The sequence below is a fragment of the Cheilinus undulatus genome, linkage group 11, assembly GCF_018320785.1.
Source record: "Cheilinus undulatus linkage group 11, ASM1832078v1, whole genome shotgun sequence".
In the NCBI taxonomy this organism is placed as follows: Eukaryota; Metazoa; Chordata; class Actinopteri; order Labriformes; family Labridae; genus Cheilinus; species Cheilinus undulatus.
The window spans coordinates 5,511,625-5,522,283 of NC_054875.1; the positions used below are offsets into that span (position 1 = coordinate 5,511,625).

At 37.7% G+C, this 10,659-nt stretch overlaps 1 protein-coding gene across 2 annotated transcripts in view; it reads left to right on the plus strand.

The window, feature by feature from the left end:
* The window catches only part of LOC121518042 (solute carrier family 41 member 1-like), a 57,707-nt gene extending 48,822 nt beyond the window's left edge, over positions 1-8,885 (plus strand). For both annotated transcript variants that reach the window (XM_041800224.1, XM_041800226.1), the window contains exons 10-11: positions 3-151; positions 3,649-8,885. In XM_041800224.1, the coding sequence (XP_041656158.1) occupies positions 3-151; positions 3,649-3,822 (323 nt within the window). In that variant the 3' untranslated portion in view covers positions 3,823-8,885. The remainder of the gene's footprint in view (positions 1-2; positions 152-3,648) is intronic.
* Positions 8,886-10,659: the final 1,774 nt, after the last annotated feature.

Sequence of the window (10,659 nt, forward strand, 5' to 3'; positions counted from 1 at the left end):
AGGGGTGAACTCCAAGTCAGCTCGGGTGCTCCTGATGCTGGTCGTCCCCGGTCACCTCGTCTTCCTCTACGCCATCTCTCTGCTGCAGGGAGACGAGGCGCCCATCTCTGTCGCCTTCACCATCTGCTACCTGTGTGCTGCTTTGTTCCAGGTAAACTCACCTGATGTGGCCTGATACAAGCACTTTATAGGATAAAACCAAAAAAAAACCCTGCTTAGTTTCTCATGAACTCACTGGCCCTCAGTTGGCCCCGCAGTTTCACACAACACTCAGAAACAAGCTTTGGAAAGGGTCATCAGCAGGTTAAAAGTGTCCTGTCTGGTAAAAATGGCTGCTGCCACCTAAGTGTGAAAGAATCAGGTGCCAGGTGTTGGTGTTTCAGCAGCTCAGTGAGATCCAGGACGGAGCTAAAAGTCCATCTCAGTCCTGCTACACTAACCTCCCTGAACTCAGCTGTTAAAATTTTGTAAAGACTGAAACTTGTTAAACACACAATGTTTGACAGTAATGTCCGTGTGATGGCACTAAATTAGAAGCAGCATCCTTCTGCACATAGTCAATGACAGCTTTCATATTCTTATGGTTTAAATCGCATTTGATATCTGCCCGAGTCCAAGCTGGTGTAGATTTATACAGTTTTACTGTTGTGAAAGCTCAGAGGAAGCTGCTATGGCTCATTGCAGAGTTGGAAAAAGAACCACAATAAAGAAAGCTGCAGTGAGGCTCAGCAGTCCAATGGACTGTACCATCACTGTTTATCAAACTGACTGAGTAACCCTTGATTTGCATCAATCTTTATGCCCCAAATATCTTTTCAAAACTGTGTACCACATAGAAGATTTGGATACAGTTTTTTCTTTTTTACAAGGGATTCTCAGAAAAAGAAGTCCTCAACACTGAGTCTTTTTCATTTGGAATAATAATAATAATAATAAACTTTTATTTATAAAGGACTTTTCATAACAAACATTACAAAGTTCTCTACAGAACATAAAACATGCACAATAGATCAAATTAAAACCAAAAAATTCCACAGGAACAGTTTTGTTTTTGCACCAGCTAGGTACGTAAAACCCTTAGTGACTTAAAGGAAAGCTCAGAGTCAAATGACCCGATTTCCTTAGGTAGGTTCTGCCCAGACTGAAAATGCTCTGTCACCCTTTGTTTCAGCTGAGCTTCTGGTACAAATTAAAGACTTTTGCCTGAAGATCTCAATGTGTGTGCAGGGGAATAAGGACTTTAATGGTTGGTAACTAGGACAGAGACTGCTGAGTGCTTTAAAAGTCATCAATAAAATCTAAAAAATTGATAAAAACGTGTTGGTAGCCTTTGTAAAGTTGCTAAAACAGATGTAATGTGCATGTGCTTCTTAGTTCTGGTTAGAATTCTGGAAGCAGAGTTCTGCACAATCGACTCTTTGAAATATTTCTAAGGTAATAAAAGCACAGCTGCACAAGTTTTGTGGTATGCTGCTCAAAATTCAAGTTGTTGTCCAATAGGGTTAGGCAATTAATTGCAAATTCAATTACATTGCATAATGGCCTGTTGCAATTTACAAATTGTAGGAGTTGCAGTATTTCTTTAACTTGAAACAGTGTTAATTTTGTCGACTAAAACTATGACAAAATGTTCGTCGACAGCCTTTTTTTCCCATGACAAAAACTAGACTAAAACTAAGAAAAACAGATCTGGGATGACTAAAACTGACAAAAACTAAGTTTAGTTTTTGTTGGACATTAAAAATCTGTGATATTTCTCCACTGTGGGTAAATCTGTCAAAAAAACAATGCAGCTGTAGCTATTCTTCCTCTCAGCTGAAGAAAGCAGGAACCCCAGGTTTGGCAGAGTGCAGAGAACACACTACCATGATTTGGTACCAGATTTAGGCAAGAGAATAAATGCTTGGACTAAAACTAGACTAAAATGTCTTGAGTTTTTGTCGACTAAAACTAGACTAAAACTAAAAAGGGTAGAAATGACTAAAATGTGACCAAAACTAAAATGCATTTTATTTAAAGACTAAAACTAAGACTAAAATTAAAAACAGCTGCCAAAATTAACACTGACTTGAAATGTGTCAAAATAGCAGTCAAATACATTTATTTTTTGCAGCAGCAAAGATTTTATGCACATTATGCAAACGTTACAAACATTTACAAAAGTCCTCCTTTTTGTGTTTTATGTATGTTTTGTTTAAGTCAAAATGAGTGACATAAAAATGATAATCCCTTACAATAAAGCAATTGGTATCAAATTTGCAATAAGAGCAAAATAAATTGTTCATTCTATCCAATATTGATGAAGCTTAACATTAGTTCACGGAAGTCATAGCCAAGGTTGTTAAAGTTAACTAAAACTAACTAAATAACTTTAACTAAAATTCAAAAAATCATTTTATTTAACTGTAACTAAATAAAAACTAAGCTTTACCAAAAAAACGAAAACCATCTAAAACTGTATAGTGTGCTTACAAAACTAACTAAAATAAAATGAAAATGGACACAAAATATCCTTAGTTTAAGTCTTTGACACAACCAAATTGACTGGCACCTACACCCAAGTCTGGGGAGTGTAAAATTGCCTGATCTGATCGACTAAACAATAAAACTGACACTAAAACTAATAAAAACTAAACTAAAACAAAGCATTTTTGCAAAATAGAAACTAAACTAAACTAACAAACCAGCAGTCAAAACTAATAAAAACTAAACTTAAATTAAACACTGCTTAAGTTGAGGATCCTAATAATAATCACATATTAAATTGTAATTGCAATATCAGGAAAAAAATTGCAATTCAATTATTTTTGCAAATCGTTCAGCCCTATTGTTAAACCAGATGCCAAGATTCCTTGCATAATGTAGTCCATTAATGGCCTAGCAGATGGCAGAATTTGTTTTGCCATCTGTTAGGACCCAATTACCAGGTCCTCAGTTTTTGGGGTGTTGAACTGCAGGAAATTCTCTCACATCTACTTTTCAACATCAGCAATACAGTCATTTAAAGCCCTGAATTCCCTGGGTCAGTGGCTTTGACAGGCAGGTACAGCCGAGTGTTGTCAGCATAAAAATGAAATAAAACACAGTGTCTTTGTATTATTTGCCCCAGGGAAAACAAAATTGGTCCCAAAGTTGACCCCTTGGGCACACCGTACTTAACGGGTAAAAATGACGACATGTGGTTGTTAGCTGTAACACAAAACCTTCTGTTGCGGAATTTGGAGTAGGTCAAAAGGCTACACTAGCTGATAACCTTTGCTTTAGGTGACGGTTACCTTTGGCAAGTGGGTGGCCAGTAGGATTGTGTAGGTTTTAGTATGCAGTATTACCACATTATACAAGAAGCAGGTCAGACTAAGCACTCACTGGCAAGCATGTGCAAGCACATTAAGCAGAGTGCACGCTTCTACATTCAGTTTCATTTAAAAAATGCTTTGTGTCTAAAAAGGGGAAAAAACACAAGGGCATTTATTACAGGGGTGCTGGAGATTTTTTTTGTTGTTGTAGTAGCATTGTTTTTACACTTCACAGGTTGCATCAGGACAGAGAATCTGAGCAAGGAATGTATATAAAATTGTTATGATCTTCCAGTAATTATTTTTTAAGTTGGCTCTCTTTGGATAAATAACATTGGACTTCTCCCTCTAGGTGTCCATCCTACTGTACGTTGCCGACCTCATCATCCGTGTGATGTGGAGACGGAGTCTGGACCCCGATAACTTCTCCATCCCCTACCTGACCGCCCTGGGGGACCTGCTGGGCACCGGCTTCCTCGCCCTCTGCTTCCGCTGCGTCTCATTGGTTCAGAGTCTGGGTCTCTGAACTCTCACCCCTTCACTACTGATTTCTTTGCCAACGGTTTTATCACATATGCCTGGAGATGCTTTATTGGACGATAAAGCATTTTCTGTGCTGTTTATGGAGCGACAGCACAGGTGACACCTGACCATCTACATATATCCATCTGTGTGGAGGAGTTTCTGCCTGAAACCATCCAGCTAATCTTCTTTTTTTGAGGACAGAGACTTTTAAACATAAAGAGGTGTTAGTTTTTAGCCAATCAGAGCATCCGCTGCAGTATATTGAATTCTATTTTGATATCATTCCTCTTTCTCTCTCTGCCTTTGACTTTTTCGGCTCTTTTTATGAGTTTGCTGGCTCAGAGCTCAACTCTCTTTGGTCTCATCAGAGGAATATGTAGCAAATTAACATCATAGCAGAACCACTGAATGATTGCTCTTACTTTTGGACTTTTGCTTTAACACGTGGATAGAAAATACTTAAAGCAGTCCATTTGTGGTTGGGCTGTTCTATGCAGTAACACAGCAAGTTGTCATGTTAAAGGGTAACTGGAATTTTTTATGTTCAGTATTTGAGTTTGGGATTATTATAATTTATTTAGATTTAAACGAATGGGATATATTTACTGTTTCTAAGAATCAGGTAACGTACCTGTAACTAACAGGGGAATGTTTCATCATCTCATGAATAGACTTGAATCCTCACTTTTCTCCAGATTCATACATGTTATATTTTGTGTTTATTTTATGACATTTTCTGCAAATTTGTTTTGAAGGTACTGTAACAGACACAAATGGATCAGTACTTTGGACTGGCTGTAGAGTAGGTACAGTAAGATATGGATGAGAAAGACTATTAACCAATGTTTACGCTTTCCTCGCAGTATGAGGAGACTTTGAATCAAATAAGGCATTAAAATTACTTTACTGGTACTAAGGGGCATCTAGGGAGACAGGGTATCCACCAGAAGGCTAAAGACTTTAAAAATATTTGCATCAAGAATGGCAACAGTGCTGACACCTACTGGTGAACACATGTGGAAAGGTTGGTCTAAATAATTGCACAGATTCCTTGTGAAGCTCAGTGAAGACTGAGGCTGGCCACACACTACACAATCTCAAAGTCTTGAATGATTTTAAAACATGGAAGACCATGGACAGGAGGACATGGACATTTAAATGATGTTTCATGTGATAACCCTCTGAATGCACACATAAATCACTCACCAGGACCGTTAAACCACATCTAGTGGAGATTCCACAATAAGGAGATCTCACAGAAATTTCAAAATTGCACCAGGCCATATTGTGATTTAATCTATTTTTTAATTAATTGCCCAGTCCTACAGTAAAACCAACTTGACACCACATACTTCAGGATTATTTGAACAAATAATCATCTACGATGAATCGGGATACTTCCCCTCAATTAGCAAATTCGGCCTAAAGTCAGGGTTGCGATTGTGTGGTGTGTAGCCAGCCTGCACAAGCTTAGCACAAATAACAAAAATATTTACAATTATCTATGTATACATAACATATTTCACATCTTACAAAAGAAGTGAAAAAACATGCGACTAATTTTTGAACAAAAAATATATGTCTGAATACTTGGACTGTACTTGTTAGCAGACTTTTCACAAAATCTGACAGTGCCAGTGTTCTATTGACTATTGCTATCTGTTTAGATATGCTACCATATGGCTGCTAAGTGCAGCACAGAGAGCATTATAAGAGGCTGTTTTGAGATATACTGTCTCTTAAATGGTAACGGTTGCATGTTTCAAAGGGATTTGTACTGGGAGGCTTAATTTCCAGGGAGCTATTTGTCCATAGAAATGCGCGCCCCCTAAATGTTCAATATTAGAGTGCCAAAACTTTCTACCTGTGCTCTTAAAATGCACTTGGAGTGATTGATTAATAAATATAAAGTTAATTTTTTTCTCCAAGGAATTTTTAATAGGGGGATAAAGACAGCCTCTGCTGTCATTTTACACCATGGTAGCATTTTTTGACAAGCCAGCTTATCTCAACAGACCACTATGGTACCAGTTTCACCTTGTTTGAAGTCTGTTTGATAAGCTAATTTAGCTACATGTTGTCAAACATCAATGCTGGTATAATTCTTGTTATCAAACTTTACAAGAATCTGAATGAATCTCCATATTTTCTTAAACATCAATCTCTTTCTTTAAGATAAATTTAAGACTGTGTTTTTGAACATATTCTTTGGTAAGGCTTAAAAATGCACAATAATCCTTGTGACAGGTGTTTCTTCTACCAAACTCACTATATTCTGAATGTCACCAAAACACAGCAGAGTAGGGTGTATTTTTGTCCGGTGAACATCTACACAACTCTTAACTTGATCTGCTTGGTCTAGCCTAAAAAGGCAACTTTCCAGAATTTCCAATATGCAGATGATATGTTGCTTTACGTTTCCAATACAGAAAGCATATACAGTGTATTCAACCAAGCACTTGAAAACAGTGCATCATAATAATGATCAATCAGATCATTTGCAAAATTATTCAAAGGTCAAACAGTTCAAATTTGCCAAAAAGCACTGTGATATTGAGCTACTGTGTCTACACCCCTCACCTGTTTCTGTATAAATCACAAAGCTGAGAGAAATACGTGTCAGTATTTTCTGTGTTTTGGAGTTTGTGCTGCCAATCAATGTAGAGAGCAGGTTTTAATGAAGTGAAAGTAGAGGACAGATACTTTTGTCTTCATTTACCATCATCCCAGGTTTATGATTTTAACTGTGCTGCTGATGATTTACAGTATTACATCACTATGTGATACTTAAGGCCTGATTTATACTTCTGCCTAGAATCTACACTGCAGTGGCCTATACATACACTATATGGGCAAAAGTATTTGGCTTCGTATTCACAAAACTTCAGCATTAATTTAGTTTCACATCCATCTTGGATAGACCAGGCTGATGTGTGCCTTCAGGCTCTGCTTTGTGTTCTTAAAATCAGATCGAGATAAACATCAGGAAACTTGATTTGTGGCCAGATATCAATATCCACAGACTAAGAAACAGATATCCCCGATATTAGTCCGTTTTTCTCCCTTTTCCACCGCTCCTTACAGAGACTTCCGTGTTTTGCAGCCCGGAGTTGAGCAGCTACAGAAGGGTGCCGAAAAGTAGGACGGTAAGGGCTGGTTTTTTGGGACCCTTTCCAACTTTTCATCTATGGAAACACAAACAAATGCGTGCTTTTCCACACCAAACTGACCTGGACCACTTGGTGGAAACGACCTTTTACAGTTGACAGTGGAATATCCAAAAATGATGAATATTCACGAGCCATTTCATTGCAAAGGCAGCATCATAGTACCATGCTTAAAGTCACTGAGCTCTTCAGAACAACCTATTTTGTACCAGAAATATTTGAAAACGGAGACTGCATGGCTAGGTGCTTGATTTTATACACCTGAAGGGTCTGATTAAAGCACCTGAATTCAGTGAATAACAGGTGTGGCCTAGTACTTTTGTCTATGTAGAGCACCTGTGTTTAAGTGAGCCTATGTAGCTCCACAATACTCTGACTGACCATGAGTCAGCTGTGAGATTTCTTTGCTAGTTGTATCACCAGTTTCTGGTCCTGTCACACTCTGTGTACAGGAAACTGAAACTGAGTATATATTTTTTTTTGGCGTTGAAGCTGATAGATATCTAGCAGCAGTTGATTGATGCAACAGAAAAGAAAGTAGATATCAGAGGACAGGAGTATTGTTGCACTTGTTAAGCATGACTAATAGTCTTGCTGTTTGCAGTCGTTTACTTTATCCTACACTAATATGGCTGTGGACTGAGAGAGAGACTGGCTGATGCTACCCAGTGGTCCAGTCACAGAGCTTGCCATCTACATACTTTTTATGAATGAATACGTTTTTTTTAAAAGGTGTCCGTTCAGGGTTCAGTGAACCTAATGGCGTAGATTTGACACATAAGTATAAATCAGGCTTGTCAGTCCCTTTAATGAAGGGTTGTCAAAGCCTTAATGTTTGTTTCAGAACCATGAAACCTCATCATTACATTCAACAAAGTCTTTCACTGGTTGAAACAGAACTTCAACTTTTAACTGTCTTTGCATTGGCTTCTTTAGGCAATGTATCGTCACAGGAAATTCTTTTTCATTTTACAATCAAAGTCATGTTCAAGCATTCTCTTCTCCCAATAATCCATTTCTTTACTTCACATGGACAGAAAAGAGTTTAATTTTTACAAGTAAAAAAATATATATCACAGCAAAAATCAAAGAATTGTGGGTAGATAGTCTAGTCTAAAGCACAGTGGCTATCTCTCTGTCTGTGCTTCTAGTTCTGAATATGTAAATGAGCAACGTCTCAACACAATATAACAGCATACAAATGTGTAAATGTGCTCATGAAGTCACACTACTGCTACTAGTATGATCTACTTTAAAAGAAACCTCAAAAACACTGAAGTATGAGGGTTTACCAGCCTGTCCTGTCAGTAATCAGTCTTTAATTTGAGGTTGTTCAGTGTTAATCGATTTTGCTAAAAGCTTTTATTGTGACACTGTTACACAGTACTTTTTACACTAGACGATGATGAAACATTGGTATTTGAATCACAGTTTGTCACTCTATCTTACTGTCTGTGATCTGTGTGTAAACAGTGAAACTGTGAGAAGTAGACCACAGCTAAGGTTGTGTCGTACCAGCACATCAGTGTGTCTTAATCAGCGGGGCTGGACGATTGATCAAAATGTTTTTATTCTGGTTAACTGTCACATTTACAAAGATACTAATGAATGTAAAGATAACCTGCTCTTTCAAATGTGTCACTGCATCTGTGTCATTCACTTAGTTGACTTATGTCTGGTTATGAAGGTTATTTAAAAAAGCTGTTTAAAAAAGGAAATATTTATTTCAGCTTTTAATAATGATGGTCATACTTTTCATACTAAAGAACAGTGATACTCATCGCATGGCTCTTGAGCCACATGTGGCTCTTTTATGTCTAAATTTGAAATATTATTCCCCCAGAAAATGTGCAAGTTACATTCATCAGTTTGTTTCCTAATCTTATACAGTTGGCTTTTATTGTCACCCTTATTTTTTTGTCTGTATTTCCATTGCCTTTATTTGCATGTTTTTCCCTTTTTTCAATTTTATGCCACATTTAATCAATTTTTACTCCTTTAAGCTCAATTTTGCCACTTCTTTTTGCAACTTTTATCCTGTTTTTGCCCCCCCCCCCCCTTTTTTTTACCAGGTTTTATCTTTTATCCTGCTTATTGCTATTTTTCCCCCTTTCTTGCCATTTTTTACCCATTTGAGATGCCTTTTGCCATAAAATGCCACTTTTATCCTTTTCTTGCCACTCATTGCTGCTTTTTGCCCATTTTAGTCACTTTTCACTTTTTTTTTTTTTTTTTTTACCATATATTGAACTTTTATTGCACCTTTTTGGCCGTTTATACCACCCTTTACTAAATTTTTGTCACTTCTCACCTATTTTTGACACTTTCCTCCCAGTAACACTGAGTAACACTGCTTTAGAAGAATGTGCATCTTAATGTGGAGTAAAAGAATCTCATAGTATCGATGCTGGTATGAAATATGAAACTGATCATGTTTTTTTCATAAGCAAGCTGGATTTGGCAAATTTTTCATGAGCACAACCCACATACTCAGCTCTGCTGCTCATCCCACAAATGCATGTTCCTTACAAATGTGGCACCATTTAAAAAGGAAATAAAAAGGCTTTCAGTGATATAAGATTTGTCACTGTAACAACAAAGAAATAATCTACCAAACACAAATGCCCTTACATTTGTGCTAGGTTATATCCTATGCACTGGCTTTGGGACTTTGCAGTCATGTGCAGGACATTGGAAAGTGAGGGTTGTCGAATGCTATTTTATTTTGTATTAAGGACAGACGTACTGCGAGGACGCAGAAACAGCTTTCCAATACGTGTTCACGGTTTCATTTGTTAAATGTGCAACAATGTAAAAAATGACAAAAGGAACTGGAGCGCTGTGCAAACACAACCATGCAAATACCCCTTTCCACCAAACCAGTTCCAGGGCTGGTTCGGAGCCAGTGCTAAATCTAACACCAGTTCTTTTTTTCCCTTACCAAAGAACTGGTGCTGGGCCTGACATACTGTCTTAGCATGGACCCAACTCCAGGGGTAAGAGTAGGTTTACATGGGAGCCTGCATACTTGTGCTTGGGGCTGAGGGCAGGACTGGAATGTAGAATTAAACCAGAGATAGAGCAATTTGTAAACAATAGAGCCAAAAATAACAATAGTGATGCCAAATAATGACAAACATGGAGGCAGAAAAGCAACAATGAGACTCAAACTGATACTGATAATGATGCAATGGCGTCTCTCTGGCTAGCTTCAGCTCGTGTAAAAGCTCACTAGTTCCCTGATGGTTCTCAGATTTAACCAACTTTGAACTGGCTCAAGCTGTAGCCCAGTTCCTGCCTTGGAACTGGCTTTGTGGAAAAGGGGCTAAAAGAGTGTCTGGCATTTATAGAAATGTAAATCATGTTTTTAATGTTCCTATTTGGACATCCCACAGCACAATTCAACTTTTTCTCTTATTCCAGGGATCTGCTTAACTTCTGTTCCCTTATTTTTCCCTTTTTTATGCTGTTACTATAAGTATGCAGCTGCTGGAATGCAATCGCAATGTCTACTCCAAACTGAAGGGTGTTTGGATATCACAAGAAGAAATGCCAGCTTAATTTCAAAGTAAGAAACCTTGGAGTAAATCAACCAGACTTGGCTCTAGTTTCATTTTGACACCTTTGAGTCTTGTATCAGTCTCCTCATCTTGTCAATAACGTAAACAGAG